The sequence below is a fragment of the Mytilus galloprovincialis genome, chromosome 14 (genome assembly GCF_965363235.1).
Source record: "Mytilus galloprovincialis chromosome 14, xbMytGall1.hap1.1, whole genome shotgun sequence".
NCBI lineage: Eukaryota > Metazoa > Mollusca > Bivalvia > Mytilida > Mytilidae > Mytilus > Mytilus galloprovincialis.
In genome coordinates this window covers 59,878,853-59,901,047 of record NC_134851.1, presented here as the reverse complement: position 1 = coordinate 59,901,047, position 22,195 = coordinate 59,878,853, and the positions used below count along the sequence as shown (strand labels likewise).

At 32.7% G+C, this 22,195-nt stretch overlaps 2 protein-coding genes and 1 long non-coding RNA gene across 3 annotated transcripts in view; 2 read left to right on the top strand and 1 right to left on the bottom strand.

The window, feature by feature from the left end:
- Positions 1–22,195, top strand: part of LOC143058974 (uncharacterized) — a 399,737-nt gene that overhangs the window by 199,083 nt on the left and 178,459 nt on the right. The window lies entirely within an intron of this gene.
- On the bottom strand, positions 2,402–5,019 carry LOC143058289 (uncharacterized). The gene has a single exon (XM_076231772.1). The coding sequence runs from the start codon at positions 4,909–4,911 to the stop codon at positions 3,106–3,108; it is 1,806 nt and encodes a 601-aa protein (XP_076087887.1). The 5' UTR covers positions 4,912–5,019; the 3' UTR covers positions 2,402–3,105.
- LOC143058973 (uncharacterized) lies at positions 6,170–18,688 on the top strand. The gene is made up of 7 exons (XM_076232456.1): positions 6,170–6,396; positions 8,067–8,187; positions 10,272–10,408; positions 10,919–11,051; positions 12,188–12,327; positions 15,090–15,286; positions 18,361–18,688. The coding sequence occupies exons 2-7, from the start codon at positions 8,082–8,084 to the stop codon at positions 18,554–18,556; spliced, it is 909 nt and encodes a 302-aa protein (XP_076088571.1). The 5' UTR covers positions 6,170–6,396; positions 8,067–8,081; the 3' UTR covers positions 18,557–18,688.

Genomic DNA, 22,195 nt, shown 5'->3' with positions numbered 1-22,195 from the left:
AGAAGTCAACATTATGTTATAATTAAAAAAAAAACATACAAATATGTAACAAAATAGTACAAAATGTCATATAAACCAAGCATATTAGCAAAAGTTAAAGACAAAAATACACAAATTTACCATAGGACAATAACACAATGACGGGACATTTATGTACAGAGCCACGTCATATATGTAACAATAATTTGTAGCCTGGAGCCAAACATTTGTAAATGTACATTACACATGTTACAGACATACAACACTACAGACTTAATATTCTAATAAACATACAAGATATTGAAACAAAGACATGAACTAAAAAGGTCTAGTAGATAGTCATGAACTTATCATAGATGCTAGAATTAAGATTTTGTAAATCAAATATGTGCTTCGCCTACAAAAGACTCATCAGTGATGTAAATTTGACAATGATGTAATCGTCTGCTTCAACTGGCACAACCTATCTACATCTATTTTATTGGGTAACACTTCAGGTACGCTCAAACGATTACAGAGTAAGCACAGTTTCATAAAATAAAAAGGTTATTGATGGTACATACCTTATATAATATAGGGGCGAAAGATACCAGAGGAAAATTCAAACTCATAAATCGAAAATAAATAGACAACGACATGGACGATAAAGAAAAGGACAAAATAGACAACCAATAGTACACCAAACACATGAACAGAAAAATACAGACTAAGCAACACTAACCCCATCAAAAACTGGGATACATGTTATATAGTATACACCTCGAATAAGTAAAAAAATGCAGTGGAAAACAAAATAAAGATGAAACATGAATAACACTTAGTGTAAAATGTAAAATCACAAAACGGAAAGTCCCGAAGCAAAATGATAAAATCAAAAGATAAAACACATCAAACGAATGGATAACAACTGTCATATTCCTGACTTGATACAGGCATTTTCTTATGTAGATGATGTTGGATTGAACTTGGTTTATAGCTAACTTAACCTCTCACTTGTGTGACAGTCGCATTAAATGTTCGATTCGTATCCCAGTACCCACCTGCACCAGGAATGCCCAAAGTTAAAAAGTATAAAACTCGATGGTGAAATGCATACATACCGAAGCACGACGAGTCAAACAACCAAAAGAAACAATATCAAAAAAAAAAAAAAAGACAAACATCAGTTTACAAAACGCACATATCGCCTGGTTTGTACTGAGATGACAACTGTTTTAAAATTCTAGGAAAATTTCTAGAATGATGTAGAGGAAGGTGTATCTGAAGTTACTTTAATTTCTAGTTGAGGAGGATAAATAAACGTGAAGCAAGCCGAAAAGTGTGTATTGATAATGGAACATCATCGATTTACCTGTATGTGTAATTAAATAATTTAGTGTCTTTGATCTTCATAATCACGTGTCTGAAGAAACTCCGGCTCATATGAAAATAAGAAAATAGGAAAACATCGGCAAGGGACGATGCAGAGTTAGATTACTTGGGAATGCTAACAACATGCCGCGAAGTTCTACCCCAAAATCGAACAAATATGTTGAAAAACTCCAGCACACTGATGTTTTATTGTCGGGCTCATTTTTACACCACTATGTAGAATACAATCTATAATCTTAAAGCAATACAATTGTGGCATATGGTATTTGGAGAAAAGCAATGTGGATTATTTCTTTAAGTTGAAAAGTTGTATTTATTTCACAATCACTATGTCACAATATTTATGAAGCATCAAGTTACAACACTTCATGCATATTTAAGATAATAGCTTGTTTTAATATAAGAGAGGGCCGAAAGATACCAGAGGGACAGTCAAAACCATAGATGGTAGGATTATATCCTCCTAGTGATAGACAATGCATTGATCATGAATCACAACTTTTTGCAAAGGGATTGCCAAAAAAAAAAAGATTGCAGAATATTGTTTTAAGAAACATAGGTATGCTGTTTCCGGCGACGGTGGCGGCAGTGTCAATAATGTATTTGTTTGTGATTAGGTCTAGTTTATGGTGAACCACTAGTGATAAGTAAAAGATATTTGGTATGCAGTTGTATTAGTATTGGCACATCTCATTACCATAGAGATCATTTGGTTCCACCCACTCAGTTATAGTCTATTGACTGAAACTTTTGCTTAGTTTTCAACTTTTCGTGAATTACTTTGTGATTAGGTCAGTTTATGGGGAACCACTAGTTGTAAGTTAATGATAATTGGTATGCAGTTGTAGAAGCATTGACTTATCTCATTTCATGAGGAATAGTTGGCCCCACCCTCTCAGTCATGGTCTATTAACTATGAAACCTTTGCTTAGCTTTCATGTATTAGTTTCAGTCTGTTTGTGATGAGGTCGGCTAATGGGGAACCACTAGTGTTAGGTCAATAATATTTGGTATGCAGTTGTATAGGCATTGGCGAAAAAAGCGAAACATATCTCTTTGATAACAGTTTATGAAAAGCATATCCAGATATGCCAGTGTTGAATAAAGGGAATTGTACAAAGCCATATATTATCGTAACATAAATATGTTTTTGACATTTTTTGCTCATTTATGTATCCAAAACTTTGTTGTATCGGTTGTAAATAATCCCATCAAAGATACCAGTTTTTCAAAATGTGTACACCGGGCAATTGTTTCGTCTTTTAAAGACTCGTAAGTTACGCTCGAACCAAAAAATGCAAAGGAAGTACTATTAGACGTCTGGCATCTCTGCAAATTCTTTGAACAGTGCCAGTGTTTCATCCAAACAGAAGATAATTTCAATCGAAGTAGATTCTCGTGTACGATTTTCCACATAATCTTGGAACCAGTAATTGAGAAACCCCTTCTCTTTGGACGAGAAAGCGTAATATAACATTTGCAGTGCCGATATCACAAGAGAACATAATTTGTCCTCTGCCCAGTCATTATCTCTAGGATAAGCTGTTTTCATTGCAAGAAAGAGCATCTTTAAATAGTAAGTTTTGAAAAGAGGCAACGACTCTCTGTATTTCAAAATCTTAAAAGTATCTCCGAAAGGGGTTGTCTGTGAAATCAGTGTACCTGGCTCAGTTGAATCTATTTCGTTGCTTGATGAAGATGTTTGACTCTCATTAAAATGTTCTGCTTGAGCTTTTGCATCGAATATATCTTGACTTACCACTCAGAACCCTTCTCTCTCAAATAAAGAATTTCTATGTCATTTATATTGGAAATGTTAGAACTGTTCGAATAATTCTGAAGAGATTCGGAGTTTGTAGCCTGCAAAAAACTTCCAGATTCAGAATACTCCTCAGTATCATGTGAATTTGTTGTCATTGGATTTTTTCCACATTTAAAATTTACTTTGTCAGGGAAACTTGCTCCGTCCGGATAATATTCTTCAATACTTTGGGTACTCGTTCTATTATTTGTACATGCCATTTTCTGATCGGAATGAGTCGGAAGTTTAGGTTTGTATACCTTATATCGGCCTTCTTGATTTTCAGATGGTGTAGCCACTATTGGTTTTAGCGAAATATTGCTCGACTTGCATACTGCAGATGTTGGGAGGCTACATTTGTTCTCATTTTCATCAACATAATGTATTGGTGTCTCCATTTGCTCTTTTGGATAGGCCGTCATATCTTTTACATATATTGTATTTTCTTTTGTCTTGTCATAAGCGGCTTCGTAATCATTCGCATCAAAATTTGTGTTTTGGTATATTGATTCAACACAAAATCCTTCCTTAAAATCTACTTCCTGATTTTCTGACTCCTCTGACTTTTCATCTTCGTCATCGTCATTGCAGAACAAGGGCTGGATGGTTAAACCACTTGTAGACACAAGTGTACTTGGTGGTTCGTAACCTTTCAAGTGTTTGGAACCACTTTTTTCGATGACATCATCAGACTTTTGAAAGTGAAATTCCTTTAGAATTTTTAGAAGTCTATAAAAGGTCTTTTCTGTACTTTTGTGACTGTATAATGAAAACACAGCTTTTTCAATAGAGGAAAATGAAATTCTCCAGGTATCACTGTATTTATAAATCCACGACGACTCCCCAATTTTCTCTGTAGTATCAAAATCGAATGGAACAACAAATATGTCTTCCTTGTCGCATATTGCGTTCAATGTCTTTAGAAATTCGTTTGGATGTAGATGACTAAGCGTTTCAAGAACTGGTGGAATATACATCTTATTTGGGAATGCGATACCAGGTGCAATATCTATGTCAATTTCAATAACATCTGGCGTTGTAGTGCAAATGTAGGTCAAATTTAGTTTCGCACAAGGCCCGTGGTACAATGGTACCCAGTCATCATCGTTTTCATCTCCACTGTTAAATCTGCTAGATGGAATAATGTTTTCTGGTATCTCAATTTCAGATAGAGCAGAAAATAAAAGGTATGAAAAATGCTCTTTAAACATTTTAACACAAATGACTCCATCGCTATCGATAAAATCTTCAAATTCCTTCAATGCTCCCCTGTCCTTAACGGTCAGAAACACAAAACCTTTCTTTTGTTTTGCTTCTCGGGCCTCGAGAACCCCTTCTTTGGATAATGAATCAATTAGTGCCACAAAATCGAACTCATCTATTTCTCCTATTTTTGTACCATCATAAAAACTACCACCCTTGATAAGGGAAGACTTAAATCGTGCATCAATTTCTCCTACCTTTTGAAGGAGAGAAGTTATTAAACATTCTATACTTGTAACAATCTCTGTAGCTTTAGGATTGTCCATAGAAACACATTGTTCAAAATCGAGCGCATTAAAAATGTTGGTCAATTCAACTTCATCGAGTGACAATAGACCGGAGGAAAATTCCTTGAATTTGTTTATGCTATCTTCATCATGAAGGTCTTCGTCCCAAATCCCATCTCTGATTTGTGTATGGTCCAAGACGGAAGTGGAATTATTGACGAACTTCTTATTCGGCAGTGCTATGTCTTTAACCTTCATAAAGGTTTCCATAATATCCAATTTAATCCTTTATATGAAAAGCTTTATTTCTTTAAATGACTTCCTTTTTTTGTAGCATGCGCATGCAATGTGTACTGTTCTATTCGATAATAAACACGGATATTATTATCTGTCACATGACAGTATTTACTTTACATGTACACGATAATATTTTTTTTATTACACTTTGATCTGTCACATGACAATATTTACATTAAATTTACACATATATTTTGATATTCGTTGGTCTTACCTGCCACAGGTGAATAAATAGAATATGTAATACATAAAAATAATTTGAGAAAGCAATTACTGTTTGAAATTGATAAATACGATTTGAGAAACGGTTACCATATCCTGTAAATGAAATATATAGTTATAACTTGATAAGAAGACCATACTTTCGTTTAATGTCTAATATTTTTTTTCTTACAAGAATGACTAGATAATTACACTTCCATAAGTTTATTTACAAATACTGGATCAGGCACTGCTAGTTGAGTTTTAATTCTTTTAGAAATAATAACGGTTATCTACCTAACCAAAAGATTACCTTATAAAAAAGAAGATGTGGTATGAATGTCAAGGTGACAACTGTCCACAAGAGACCAAAATGACACAGACATTAACAACTATAGGTCACCGTTGTAGTTGAAAAAAACTTTAAGGATTTTGTGGCTTTCAATGCTCTTCAACTTCGTACTTTATTGCCATTTTAACATTTTTCGTACGAACTTCACTGACTTTTGTAGACGAAACGGTCGTTTGGCATAAATGGAAAATTTCAATCCTGATGAATTAAGTCACTACCATATAAAAAGAATACAAATGGTGTTGGATGAAGAATACTGTAAATCAGCTTAATTTTAGGGACATTCTACTTCACGTTTATTTGATTCTAGCGTCATTTATAGACGAAACGCGCGCCTGGCGTAATGATAAAATTGCATTCCTGGTATCTATGATGAGTTTATTTAACCCTTTCTAGTCCATTTCGCGGCGATTTGATTTAGCGATTCCCAAATTTACTTGATGAAGTTAAATAAGAAATAATCAAATTTTATATATTTGCGAAGATTAATATTCGCGAAATTTTTGTACTCGCGTAAGTTGCGAAAAATAAATCGCTCGCGTAAATAAGTATGTTTACAATACACCTGAAATACTAATCGCGTATGATTTTATCCTCTATCTGTTTTGTGGTAAGTTGTTTGTATATTAATTTATATATCAAACAACAATGTGACCGAATTTTGTCATAACGTTTTACTCTTTACGATTACATCATATACAATGTACAGGTATTTTCGATACCTCTGACATGATTCTAATATCGCTTTTGTATGCTTGGTTGACGTCAATACCTGGGGATTTAAAAAGAAATACGTCTTAATTTGTTTGCAACCACAACGTGAATATGCAATTTGTACACATCCGCATTTCAGAATTTCAATTATTTTAGAGACCTAAGCGGTGATACATTTTGTTATTTCAAAGGTAAGACAACTTTTAGGTTTTGAAATAATGTAATGAATGAAAGCAGATCATTTTTTTACATATACTGAATTGTCTGTTCTGTGTTGTTTAAAATTTTCCAATTAAATCATATTTTGATATTGAGATTGTGTTAGTTCCTTCGAAAGGGGATGAGTTTATTCGGTATATTTTTAAATGCGTTTTATATTTTGCAATGACTTATTTTTGGTGACTGCATTTTACAAATTGTGTATTTTTAAGCAAGTTTCCTCTTGTGTTAATACCTATTGTTTCTTATTAATTTTGCTAATTATTCTCTATTCTTTATATTTAAAAGCACCTAAGTTTTATGTATTCTTTATTTATTTTTTCTATTCTTAATCTGCACATGTTGTTCATTATTCTGTAAATGTGGAGAATAAAGATAAAAAAAGAGAACACTGAAATAAAGACCCTATCAAGACAGACACTTCCGTGTTTTTTGTGTCTGAGTTTCCAAGCACAACATATGACCATACATTACATGACTAGTAATTTTGGGGCCCTTTATAGCCTATTGTTCGGTGTGAGCTAAGGTTCCGTGTTGAAGGCCGTACATTGACCTATAATGGTTAACTTTTTAAAATTGTAATTTGGATGGAGAGTTGTCTCATAGGCACTCACACCACATCTTCCTTTATCTATATATCTATGAACGCTTGCAAATCTATTCGGAGTATTTGATTGATCATTAGGAAACACGTTTTGGCAAGAATGCCAATATGACTATATCAACTATGACCTTGATCCTAGATAAACTGACATATGCTATGGCTGTAGACTGCCTTTGCAGGTACTTTTAGGGGTATGGTTTGATTAACTGAGATGAATTAAAAGAAAAATGTGAATAAAAAAACGTCACGCCTTCAATACAACATATCAAAAAGCATAAGTTAAACTCCAAGGGTATCACCAGCACATAAGTCAGCACTTCTATGTTGATATGTATCATCATAAACTATTTTTAAAACAAATTTGATTTTTTCGAAATTCTAAGTCTTTTATACCCAAAAAATGATAAGCGTGAAACTTTCGAAAATTTTTTTCTTTATTGCTTTTTCACTTCGTCCTTTATTTGGCCTTTTTAATCATTTCTTTATTTGATCGTCAATAATAAGTCTTTTAAAGACGAGACGCGCGTCTTATGTACACAATTCTAATCCTGGAATCAATGATGAGTTTATTTAATATGGGGCAAGAAAATTTACTAACGCGTGTATGATCTTTTCCCTCTACAATGTATATTGTACATTTAACCAACCATTGATTATTGCTAAGCAGTTCGAACATTTCACATCACTATACAGAATGTTTATTTGATCAATGTTACATGCAACGGTAAATAGAAAATTTTTGTTTTAATTGTTACCTCTGAGAGGAGAGTCCAACAGTGACCAGTCAACACATTTCCCAAGTTTATAGGATTGTTGATTAAGATGAATCATTTTAGGAAAAAAACAAAAATGATTCATGCGGGTCCGCTTTTATGTCGAAAAACTTAGGATCGACAGGTAGGCGTATATTTTCTTTTAAATGTTTCTAACTGATGTCAACAGGAGCAATAGTGAACTTAGTAGTTCTTGCTCACTAAATCACATTGTCTCCATCATGTCTTTTCCGGATGTTTTTGGATGTTATATTCTTATTTACAGAAAACATAAAACAAGATGTGTAGCAGTAAGTGTGTTGTTATCACCGTCATTGTTCTGGTTGTTATTATCACGGTGATAGCAGTAGTGGCTACTTCACTGAAGAAGTTGGATTCAGATGAAAGTACGTGGAAAAATATCGTTAAGGTACCATATAGCGATTATTTTCGCGGGTGAAAAAATTTCGTGATTTTAATAGAAAAAGGCATACGAAATATTTTGGCGGTTATTATTTTGGGGAATTTAAAACTGTTATCAATATCTTTACATGTTCACCTTTAAATTGGTGGAATCTATTATTGCGATTTTTTCTATCCGCGAAAATAAGCGTAAATGTACTCCCCGCGAAAATAACCCGCTTTACGGTAGATAGCTTGGTTTTTTAAATGTTCGAAAATGATTACTTTCAAACTTCTGTAAAAGAGTTTGGGATCGTTGTGCTTTCAAATTTCAATATAAGCAATACTGTTCACGATCCTTATTTTTTATGGGTATTGAATAAATTCAAATTTACAAAATTGCAGTTATTTTTAGATTGATTCCATAGGAAGAAAGTTAACATATTGATTCTCAGACGAGTCATAAAAAGAATATACAAATCACTATTTTTACCAATTTCATTTTTTAGAACAGAGAATTAAAAAAAAAGATCAACAAAACAAGAAGCATGAGTAGGTCAATTTTGCAGAAATCAATTCAAAATAGTTTGATGTTATTAGATTGACTGTTGGTGTTTAACTCAACATTCGGCCTTCTTTGCTTTATCCTGGTGATCAGTCTTCGATGACCCAGGAAGAACCACCGAACTTCGGTAGGAAAACAGAAATTTAGGTCAACTAAGATCAGGTTCGAACCACACCTGTCACAAGCAGGGTTTGCCTCAGTGGCGACAGCCAGTTAGTAGCTTTGAATGAACCACTAAGACCACACGACCACGTTGTTTACAATAGATGGAATTGATCTTGGATTTCAATTTTCACAATATTATCTATTGAACATGTTAAAGATGAAGAGAAATTGTTGAACGCAAAAATTATTACCAACAATATCTACAATTGAAAAAACATGCTTGCAATCAGAAGTCGACTTCTTCTAGGAGTGAATGCCTTTAAGGACATATATTTTTTTTTATCCGCGCGTCACTGATTGATGAATCTTTGTAGATAATCTCATCATAGATACATTTGTACCAGGACTAAATTTTGTATATACGCTAGATGCACGTTTAGTCTACAAAAGACTCATCAGTAACGCTCGACGGAACGCCCGAACGCCCGTCTGGCGTATATATAAATTTTAATCCTGGTATCTATGATGAGTACTTAGTTTGTGGAAACTTCTATTAAAGATACTGTTTAAATTAACACAATCAACAAAACTAGATAAAAAAATCAAATTGATACAATCATAAGACGTATACGAGTTATTATCCTTGCAAAACGATTTCTACCCATTTTCTCCCAAAAGGAATTGAAGACAAAGAGAAACAAAACTTAAAATGAAATCATTAAGAAGGGATCTACAAGAAAGTCAATATGGTCAAATTGACGATTTAGTTTATGAAAGATGTTGCCATTGAATGAAAATTTACCGAGTTTTGCTTCTTTCTCGGAAACTAGGAGAATTTGACAAAAACTGTAAAAATTTAAACTAATCAGCAAAATCAAACATACAAACACGTAAATAATACAAAAATTGTCAGTCGACTGCATATTGAGGCTAAATGATTTGCGTTTTAACTAATATTAAAAAAAAATATTTTTGATGAAATGGACAAAATATCTACTTTCAAGTAAATGATAAATCTTCATTAGACTCCGCAGGCAAACATGTGCATCACATTGTTGCATATCGACACAAACATTCTTATGTATATACATAAACTCTTCACAGATACCAGGACTAAATTTTGTATATACGCCAGACGCGCGTTTCGTCTACAAAAGACTCATCAGTGACGCTCGAATCCAAAAAAGTTAAAAAGGCTAAGTGAAGTACGAAGTTGAAGAGCACTAAGGACCAAAATTCCTAAAAGATTTGCCAAATACAGCTAAGGTAATCTACATATTGCAATGTTTCAATTTCATGCAAATTTCAAGGTGATCACTACTGTTCCTCGGAGCCTCTACCTGTCTTTTTTAATGAAAGCAAACACAAAGTCATAAGAAAGGTAGTCAAAGATAAATAATTTGATTTTTTCATTCACAGTTGGTATAAAGTATGATACGATTAGGAAAATTTTGGAAAATACCACAGAAAGAGAAGGTTTACACACCGGACTTCCTGGATTCAAATTCATCATATTTCCAAGTGTTTACACATCACTTACATTTAACCATCTAGAAGTAAATATATAACTAAAGATTTTAATGTAAATTCATTTGGTTGTAAAAGTGTTGACCAAATACATTTTGTATAAGGCTCGGAGGCAATTGAAATTAATACCAGTCAGAACATATTAATCTAACATCTACTAGAAGTCTTATATCTATATAAAAAAAGAAACATACTACTAATATATCAATACAAATAATGAATGTGAACATCAGATATTAGAACAATAAATAACATGATACAGCAGTAATCAGAAAATTATTTGTTTTACCATTTTTAGCGAAGCTTGCTTCGCATTTGTTTCAATGATAAGTTCGTAAATTCATTCATAAACCAGCCAAGCGCAACCTGTTACACTGAATGCAAGACTTTGGAAGAACACTTTTCATTTAATTTAGCTTTGCTCTTTTCATTAATACTATTTAGTTCTGTTTTCTATATATCATGTGTGAACCAGACCCTTTGTAGTCTCTAAGGTGATATAATTATTTCTGTTTCATTTTTACTGTAATCTGTTTCAGAGTTTAAACAAGGATGGAGTTCAAATTGTCCTAGACGTAACCTATCAGTACAAAGTCAGATCGGACAAACTAAGGAAGGTCATTCTTGAGTTCAGGGACAAAGATGGTTACACGAAGATTCTCAAATATGAAGGTATCATGTACCAATTCGCCTAATAATTTGAAAAACGTACTACTCCAAAACGTTGTAATTGGTTTAAAACGTGATAAACAATAGAAATTCAAGTAATTACGTAACGTTATTTCTATTTTGGTGTACGAACAATCAGATTACCTATAGTCCTCTTGATTCTGAAAAGACGAGTTATTAGAATATTTCACCCAATCTCATTTTCATATAAATGAAGTTCTTTTATAACGATATTATTTCTTTTTTGTCTTTAGACATATCATAGATAATAGATAAAAAAAGCTACTGTTGGTATTTCTCGGTATTTGTAATTATGTTTCATTTCGAAACTCCATTTTTGATTAAGTTATGACGATTGGTTGCAATGGATTAACCTCATCTCAACTATAATAAATGCAAGAAAGCAGACGGTAATATCAGCCTTTTTTATAACATTTAAAATACTACATAAAGGATGTTTTTAATCTAATGGTTAGTACAACTATATATCAACGAATATAAGCAGTAAATATGGGCGAGTTTTGTAACTTAATGGACAGATGCAGTTTCAATGGTATTAAGTAAAAAAATCCGATTAATGCTCAGTAGTTACCATATTGACCTTACAGTGAGGTGTGAGTTTGCTTCATGCTAAAGGCTTTATTGCAAATTTGTGATGACGAACTGCTTTGAAATTACTCTTCTTAATTTTGGCCAATTTTCCATGGAATTAATATATATTATGGACTTTGTGTCATAATATGTTGCACAATAGTTCCATTCTATTCCATAACACAATGCTTAAACTCTGAGGCTTAACTAGTTTTCCGGGTAGAAAACCTTCTCTTGAAGCCAACCAAAATAACATTTAATTTCTGAAATGATCAATTGTCCTAAAAGAGGGGAGAAAGATACCAGAGGGACTCATAGATCGATAATAATCTGACAACGCCATGGCTAAAAAAGAAAATAAAAGACAAACAGACAAATACTAGTACACACGACGCAACATTGAAAACTAAAGACTAAGCAACACGAACCCAACTAAAAACTAGGGGTCATCTCAGGTGCTCCCAACGGTAGGGCAGATCCTGTTCAACATGTGGTTTCCATCGTACTTCAAGATGTAGCAACCTTTATCGATACATATATTTTTAAAGGGGAATCTGCTATACACGAGACATGTAGCCATTTTAACACATCTCAGTTCCAAACAGAGCGTGCCAATTTTCAGGAAAAGGTAAAGGAGAACATAATGGTCAGATATAAAAAGCTGAACGCAGAAATGACAGATTTACAAGTTAGTAGATTTTGAGTACAATTTGAATGAAATACCTTATAAAAGGAGATCATCATGGATGATACACAGCGCACAAGTTTAAAAGTTAAATATAGACTGGATCACACTTAATGACTGACAAGGATACATACCATCTATTTGGATTTGGCAGCAGTCACATACAATACACACGACAGTCGTATAAATGTAAAAAAAAACACTGACACTTTTGTTCAATTCATCATTGCAAAACGTAAAATCACAAAAATCTGTAGAAGTAATATTACAAAGCAATTTAAGGAGTTAGACCTAGGTTAAGGGAAATAACTCTTAAAATCATCAGTACGTTTGTGTCAGCCATTTTCATAAATATGTTCTAAGCTTCTAGGATACATAGACTATTTCCAATCTGTTTCAGGTAAATGCTTAAAATTCATTGACAAAACTTGACTTTAACAAACGCATAATTGATTTAAAGAGTTATCTCCCTGAACCAAGGTCTACTCCCTTAAACCAAGGAAATGGGAACTATCTTGATTGCATAAAAATCAAAATAACAACTTTACCGAACTCCGAGTAATATTCAAAACGGAAACTCCCTAATCAAATGACAAAATCAAATGACAAAATATTAAACGAATGGACTGTCATATTCCTGACTTGGTGCAGGTATTTTCAAATGTAGAAAACAAGGTTAAATATTTTGCCTCCTAAAACTCATTTTTAGCTCACCTGGCTCAAAGGGCCAAGTGAGCTTTTCCCATTACTTTGCGTCCGTCGTTCGTTGTCCGTCGTCGTCCGTTGTCCGTCGTCGTCCGTCGTCCGTCGTCGTCCGTCGTCGTTAACTTTTACAAAAATCTTCTCCTCTGAAACTACTGGGCCAAATTAAACCAAACTTGGCCACAATCATCATTGGGGTATCTAGTTTGAAAAATGTGTCCGGTGACCCGGCCAACCAACCAAGATGGCTGCCATGGCTAAAAATAGAACATAGGGATAAAATGCAGTTTTTGGCTTATAACTCAAAAATCAAAGCATTTAGATCAAATCTGACTGGAGTAAAATTGTTTATCAGGTCAACATCTATCTGCCCTGAAATTTTCAGATGAATCGGACAACCCGTTGTTTGGTTGCTGCCCCTGAATTGGTAATTTTAAGGAAATTTTGCTGTTTTTGGTTATCTTGAATATTATTAAAGATAGAGATAAACCGTAAACAGCGATAATGTTCAGCAAAGTAAGATTTACAAATAAGTCAACATGACCGAAATGGTCAGTTGACCCTTTAGGAGTTATTGTCCTTTATAGGCAATTTTTAGCCATTTTTCGTAAATCTCAGTTATCGTTTACAAAAATCTTCTCCTCTGAAACTACTTGCCCAAATTAATCCAAACTTGGCCACAATCATCTTTAGGGTATCTAGTTTAAAAATATGTCCGGTGACCCAGCCATCAAATTAAGATGGCCGCCACGGCTAAAAATAGAACATAGGGGTAAAATGCAGTTTTTGGCTTATAACTCAAATACCAAAGCATTTCGAGCAAATCTGACATGGGGGTAAAACTGTTTATCAGGTCAAGATCTATCTGCCTTGAAATTTTCAGATGAATCGGACAACCTGTTGTTGGGTTGCTGCCCCTGAATTGGTAATTTTAAGGAAATTTTGCTGTTTTTGGCTATTTTCTTGAATATTATTATAGATAGAGATAAACTGTAAACAGCAATAATGTTCAGCAAAGTAAAATTTACAAATAAGTCAACATGACCGAAATGATCAATTGACCCCCTAAGGAGTTATTGTTCTTTATAGTCAATTTTTAACAATTTTCATAATATTTGTAAATTTTCATTAACATTTTCCACTGAAACTACTGGGCCACGTTCATCATAAATAGAGATAATTATAAGCAGCAAGACTGTTTAGTAAAGTAAGATGTACAAACACATCACCATCACCAAAACACAATTTTGTCATGAATCCATCTGCTTCCTTTGTTTGATATTCACATAGACCAAGGTGAGCGACACAGGCTCTGTAGAGCCTCTAGTTTTTTTTTGTTTTTTTTTTTTATATCAAACACAATATGTGATAAAAGGTCATTTAACTAAATTCAATCAGATTAATGATTGTTCTTTCTTTTGCTTGAGACCCCAATAATACCTATGAACATATATTGTGAAAGTCCGAGTCAGCCTTTTCCCCGTTATATTTCAAAAATCAAATATCCTAGAATGGAGTCCAATGAGCTATTAATATTTTTAGCTTATTTTATTCAATCAATGCTCCTCCTGCTTATTATATCAATTCTACGTTCTTGATATATTTAATTTCACCTAGTAAATACACCCTTAAAGATGTTTGCTGCTCAGTTTAAAAAAAAAAAACTTTCCATAAAACTAGTATATATTGTTAGGGTATGAATTGAGAAATCAAAAAAGCAAAAAAAAAAAAAAAAAAAAAAAAAAAACAATGTCAATGTGCTTATTTTCGAAATATTAGCAATTGCAATTTTGGCGGGGAAATGTTCTCTCTTGATTTTTCATAGCTTTATCATTGACCAGTTAAAGTTCTCAAAAACTATTAAAAAATAAATAAGATTTTATAAGACTTTAACAAATAGCTTATAATTATACATGTAAAAGATTTGTAAAAACAAAAAGGGGGGTTCATAGGCAAATTGTTTTAAGGCATTTACATGGATAAAACTAGAGGATTTCGAAAATCTAACAAAAATTCCAAAAAATGACAAGTAAACATCCGTAACAATGATATATTTTTTTTAGGTGAACAACATTGCACGACCTACAGAATACGAAAGTGCCATAAGGAGTAAAGAAAGGGCCAGAGAAGACATACGGGTGGCAAATAACGAACGTCCAAGACTTTTGACAGAGGCTGAGACTCAAATACGTGAAGCTGAAACACAGGCCAAAATTATCATTAATAAGGCAGATTCTGCTGCGCGTATTTTAGCTAACAGGTATGTGAGTAAACATTTATTTAATGGGGGTAAGGGGGATGGTTATGTTTTATTTTTTGTCTGATTCAGACATTTTGTTCTTTGTTATTCCTACGCTTATAATTCAATATTTTTTTCAACAATTTTACACTATAAGGCATGGGGGAATCTGGATTCAGAGTATTTTTTGTCATCAGCCTGACCACATCCACCCATCAGATTGGGGATCAGATTATTTCTTTTTGGGAAAACAAAATTGGAAAACAAAATTGCCCCCTTGATTAATCATTCCCATAATATTTTGTCCACTGAGTTAAGATAACTTAAGACCAAGAACTTTATTAAATGTTGATACAAAATTAAAAGCATATTCGTTAGCTCAGCGCATTAAAAATATTATCAAAAATTATCCATGAAGATCAAAATGGGTATGTAAAAAATAGTAATATGCTTTTATTCCAAAACCTGATAAATAGTAATATGATCTTTGCTAATGACATCATTGGTTAAAATGGTAATATAGAAGAAAATTTTATTTTACAAAAGCTTACAATAAAAAGTAACTTGATGTCAGAATTTTTCCAATTAAAGAAAGCCGTTCCGAGAGAATGGTTCCAGATTTAAACAAAAAAAAAAAGAAAAATTCAAAGAAAACTATTGCAGTAAATATTAATATGAATTGTAATAAAAAAGAAAATTTAGGAAAATGTAGATACCAGAAAATATTTTCTTATATTTACTCAAAAGGAAATTAAAATACCGGTTCGAAATACGACTGTCATACAAGTGAGAGGTTTAGCTAGCTATAAAACCAGGTTGAATCCACCATTTTCTGCATTTGAAAATGCCTGTACCAAATAAAGGCAACAGTAGTATACCGCTGTTCAAAACTCATAAATCCATGGACAAAAAACAAAATCGGGATAACAAACTAAAACCGAGGGAAACGCATTAAATATAAGAGGAGAACAACGACATAACACTAAAATGTAACACATATAGACAAAATCCCACGAGAATAACAAATATAACATATATATATAACATCAAAACCAAATACATGAATTTGGGATAGACAAGTACCGTGACACGTCTTATCGCAATGTGAATTTACACTCAAGTCAGGAATATGACAGTTCTTCTCCATTCGTTTTTGATGCGTTTTGTTATTTGATTTTGCCATGTGATTATGGACTTTCCGAATTGATTTTCCTCTGAGTTCAGTATTTTTGTGATTTTACTTTTTACCATTGGAAGACCTTGAATACATTAAGCGTCTTTTATGTAATATGTTAAAGTTTGTTCATCATTGTGTATAAGATAATAAGTACAAAGTATTGCGTTGGAAATAGCTACACTTTATTTTACCTTGTAAAGTTTTATTGAACAAGTTGAAGATCTAGATCTTCGATATTTCACTAGTCATTTTTTGCAACATCGTAGAGGATTATGACCACATGTTTCTTGAATGCCATGTTCTTGGACATTTCTGGAATAAAGTAAAAAAACTGAATATTAAAAATAAAATTCTTACAGAATCGAAACCAACATGATGAAATTTTTATTCATACATACCTGTGAATAGCTCATATTAATCATATTTAAGGTGGTATGGGAGTCTAAAATAAAAATGATAGAATTTGTTGATACTTTGCCAAAACGTAGTATCTATTGATACATGTTGAAAAATATAATAAAAATGATAGGTCACCGCGCATTTTCTCAAGCTACAGGACGGGACAAAATGACACATTTTGTATGGATTATACAGGGAAAAGCACTATCTTGTGATTAGAAACTAAACAAAATGATAGTGTCAAATACTTCAGGAAAAGATAGCTTTCAGACACTGCTTTAAGAATATCAAAAGAAAAGATAGGGTCACCGTACGTTTTTTCGGGCTAAAATACAAAATAGGAAAATTCCATGTAGAATCCTTCAGAAAATGTACTATTTAGAGTTACCTCCCCTTAAAATGTAAATTTATTTTTTTTTTAAAAACAACTAAAAATAATTTACATTTGCAAAAATATTAATATCTATAAGTTATATTCTTATAAATGAAAATTCACATTAAATATATGCATTCCGGCATAAAATTTTGCTAACTTGATGGAAAATCTGGACCTTTGGTTCTCTGTTTTTTACAATCCAAGATGGAGGAAGACACTCATACCACCTTAAATCACTACAAAAACTTTAATTTCCAAACCAGGAAGAGGTATTGTTACATTATAGTAAATCGATAATGGCAAGTGTGAAATATTTCCGGAAACGTTTTCTTTCCAAACAAAATAGATAATACATATTGATGATTAAGAATTTCATATACATGTATACTTATTTATTTAGTATTGGAAATGAAATATATATACTATAATTAAAATAAATTATAATGCATTATTGTTAAACAGAGAGAAACCCTGGATATCTTCTAAAAAGACCCTTCACTAGAAGGCTGGACTAGTTTAGAAAAATGTTAACAGCGAACAATATATTGTTGAATAAAAAAAGAAAAGAAAAGAATTTTTTAGAAGGAATTTTGTAATTTCCAATTGCTTCTATGTACAGCCTTGCCAATTAAATTATAAACTCATATTTTGAAAAGAAATAAAATAAGAATTATAAAACTGTCCATATTGTTGTTTTCATTATTAAATCATTTTTTGCATGCAAACTTATAAAACACAATCAGAAACCATTTCAATTTGACCAATATACTCATTTTACAACATGAACAAAAAAGAAATGACAACAACTACATGAGATAATCTATATCCAACTTTCAATGTCTCTGCTTAATCTGATAAAATTTAAAAACTATGTTGTGCAAAAATTTTCATTGTTTGTAAGAAAATGAGTTAAGAAATTTACTAGGTAGGATTTTTTATAGGACTGCAAATATGACAAATTCGTAACAAAATAATTTGAAGAAAATGGTTTTGAAAATTACCGACACAACAAAAGGAGCACAAAAGTAAACAAACAAAAGACATCTAGAGGTCAACAATAAACACAATGACAACCTTACGAATCGCATTAGGTAAAGCGAATGATTTATTGGTGGTTATTCGTTATTATTATTATTATTTTAGAGCTACCACTGAGGCACAGGCCATTATTGCCCAGTATGAAAAAGAGGCTGAAGCGTATAAGAAGATTGTAGAAGCATCAGGACTTGGATTCACTATTGATGGTTTCATTTCCTATCTTGGCGTACGAGTAATCGCTGATGCAAAGAATCCTGTCTACATAGGCTTGGACAGCCCAGGAAAGACGGTTTATCCTTAAAACAAATTGTTCCTCTCCGTGTGCATCTGGGCACATTCAAATGTTGTATTTATCTGAAGTGCTTAGAATATCATAATGTTAAATTTAAAAAAAGTGCAATATGTTGAAATAAAGACTCAATGATTACATGGATTATGATGTTTAGAATTCAACCATTCTACTTCACATACTGAAGCGCAAATTGAGTAAAAAGTAAAATCACAAAAAGTTGGAACTCCGAGGGAAATTCAAAAAAGGAAAGGCCCTAATTGAATAGGAAAATTAAATGCGCAAACACATCAAACGAATATTTCTGACATGGTACAGGCATTTTCTTATGTAAATTTTTTTGGATTAAACCTGGTTTTAAACTATCTAAACCTCTCAAGGAAAAGATATTAAAGATAATTAAAAAGATAAGCATTTCGTTAAAATGACTTTCAATTAGCATACAGCATTTTTTATGATAAATTAAGTATATCCCTATGAAATAATGACATCACAATGTAAGTTTGGTAACAATTCTGAGAGAATGAGGAACAATTGTAGATATGTAAAGATGATTATTTTTTCATCCTAGTCTTAAAATAGAATTAGTTTGCAGGACTCAATATGAAGTCCTCGTCTACCCTGTCAACCCCTCAAAACAGTATACTTCAAACACAATCACATTCGTAGTAATTATTAGTAGGGGAATTATGCGTGTGGAGACAATGATAATCAAAACCAAGGAGTAAACAAAGACTCAAAAAACCAAAAGACATTTACATTAATAGTTACAAATAATAAATAAGAAACAACACGAACTCCACTAAAAACCGGGAGTGAAATTAGGCACGCTCCGGAAGGGTAAGCATTTATTGCACCGTATACGGTACCCGTCGTGTTATTTCTTTCGAGTTATGGATGAAAAAACAAGACTTTAAGTTGTGTAAGTTATCTATCTTAATTCTAGACCAAAACAAAATGGGCAGACACCCGAAAGACAAGATTTCGTGTGCTTTATCATGGGTATAAACAAATAAGCTTACCGGGCCACGTCCACTTGTATTTTTGTCAATCTGATGAGTTAAGCCTTTTTCAACTGATTTTTATAGTTCGTTCTTATGTTGTCCTGTTATACCACTGTCCCAGGTTAGGGGGAGGGTTGGAATCCCGCTAACATGTTTAACCCCGCCACACTATTTATGTTTGTGCCTGTCCCAAGTCAGGAGCCTGTAATTCAGTAGTTGTCGTTTGTTTATGTGTTACATATTTGTTTTTCGTTCATCTATTTACATAAATAAGGTCGTTAGTTTTCTCGTTTGAATTGTTTTACATTTACATTTCCTTTTATAGCTCACTATGCGGTATGGGCTTTGCTCATTGTTGAAGGCCGTACGGTGACCTATAGTTGTTAATGTCTGTGTCATTTTGGTCTTTTGTGGATAGCTGTCTCATTGGCAATCATACCACATCTTCTTTTTTTATCTTGTATTGCATGTGTACTAGCTGATGATACCCTAACAACATCAGGCATCTCCATGGATGAACATTAAACGATTGAGGAACATTTATTATGACAAAACAATACGTTATCAAAAGTATTTCAGTCCTTCCTTTAATTTAACTTGGCTTAAACATTTTTATTTATAGTGGATTGGAAAGGATTATTACAACTTATATAAATCCCTTTCCACTTTCCGGGTGCGGTTGCTTCATTTGCACGTAAGGATTGGCGAACAGGTTGATATATATTGCTTGTTACATTTATTTCCTCATAAAGTAACCAGTATGTTCATTAATTGACATAAGTAACAATTTCAATGCAAAGCCTGTATGCCCTTCCCCAATTAGTCAAGAATGACCACAAGCTGCCCTCATGGTTCCCACGTCGTTTCACTGCAATTTTGGTGATAGTATAGGGCCTAAAACTTCGGTGGATATTATGGGGAAAGGTCAAATCAAGAAGTCATAATCCGGTAGCAACCGTTAGTAATAGCAACGACAAGAAAATTTGTACCCTGAACATAAAACCCGATTTCATCATCCATTCCTTAATGGAATTTGGTTTAACTAATAACTGCTGATGTGTATCATTATAAACCGTCTCTTTTCTGTGCTGCATTGGACACTAGTACATGTATTGTGCGTCATCTGGTATACTTATTGTTTGTATAATGTCATTTATATCATCTTATAATTAGCATAATAGGTGATAGAACAAAACGTATTTAAAAAAAAAGGTTATAACATGTCTCCAGTAGAGAAATAACTGTGATTAAACAAAACATCAAGCAAAAAAAAAAAAATAAAATAAAAAAATAAAAAAAAAAAAAAAAAAAAAAATGCAGAAAGTGCGTGAGGGTTAGTTGAAGGGGGCATGTACGGATCCAATTACATTATTATGTTAGATAAAAGTGTTTTTATAACTTTTAAACTATCAAACAGTATATGTATGTTGAGGGTTTCAATAACATTAATAACAGTATCACTGATGAGTCTAATGAAGATGATAATCCTGGTACCTTTGATAACTATTTACATCATTATATAAAAGGTAAAGTGCTTTTCTTTGTACTGATTCCTATCGACAAGATAGAAATGAAAATTTACGACATATAGATTAGACAATTTTGGTTTTCCTGTTCGAATGATTTTACATAAGTCATTTATTAGGCCCTCAATAGCTTACTTTTCTAAGCCAAGTGTGAGCCAAGTATTCATGTTGGAGCTGCACTTTCAGCTATAATGGTTTACTTTTAAAAATTCCCTGGATTGAAGGCTGTCTCATTGGCACTCGTACCAAATCTTCTTATACCAATTATGTTTTGTTGAAATTTGATTTAAAGAATATCATTTAACATAGAAATTTAACAAAGACAACACTTTTATGTGCTGACATTGTCCGAAATTTCATGTACTGTACATTAACAATTTGACATATTCTTTATCTAATATCAGTTTATGACACCTCTTTTAATTGGCACCTGATGTGATAATATAAGACATCAAATAAAAGTAAAGTTTATAACATGTCTAGTTTTCCGCAATAACTGTGATAAAACAAAAGATCAAACAATATAAAAAAAAACCCCACGTAGTTAGGAACTTATTTAAGGGCGCACGTGCGCCCAACGGATGTTGTTAGTTTGAATTTCATCCGGTTATTTTGTAATTAAGATTAGATTTCAAAAGAATGCCATTCTTTAGATCAAATTGTTTTATATATTTGTGTTGAATGAACCTAATATATTTGATAAAGGCAACAGCAGTTGATTTATCTTCTCAACTAATGTGTTCCCTCGTACTTGATCACACTTTAAGGTGGACTTTTCGTCCCCGCGGGTATCACCAGCCCAGTAGTCAACATGAATATCAATAATGTGGTCGTTTTGATAAATTTCCTGTTTACAAAATTTTGAATTTTTCGAAAAACTAAGGATTTTCTTATCCCAGGCATAGATTACCTTAGCCGTATTTGGCACAACTTTTTGGAATTGTGAATCCTCATTGCTCTTCAACTTTGTACTTGTTTGGCTTTATGAGCTTCACTGAGGAGTCTTATGTAGACAAAACGGGCGTCTGGCGTACTAAATTATAATCCTTGTACCTTTGATAACTACTGACTCCAGTAACAAATGTGTACTCCTTGCATAAAACTGCTAAAAAGAAACAATG

What these genes read in the sequence shown, in the direction of transcription:
- LOC143058289 (XM_076231772.1), bottom strand. Translation starts at nt 4,911, where the DNA reads ATGGAAACCTTTATGAAGGTTAAAGACATAGCACTGCCGAATAAGAAG.
- LOC143058973 (XM_076232456.1), top strand. Translation starts at nt 8,082, where the DNA reads ATGTGTAGCAGTAAGTGTGTTGTTATCACCGTCATTGTTCTGGTTGTT. An exon ending in GAAGATTCTCAAATATGAAG is followed by an intron (nt 11,052 to 12,187) that starts GTATCATGTACC and finishes ATATTTTTAAAG; the next exon opens with GGGAATCTGCTATACACGAG. An exon ending in CAGAAATGACAGATTTACAA is followed by an intron (nt 12,328 to 15,089) that starts GTTAGTAGATTT and finishes TATTTTTTTTAG; the next exon opens with GTGAACAACATTGCACGACC.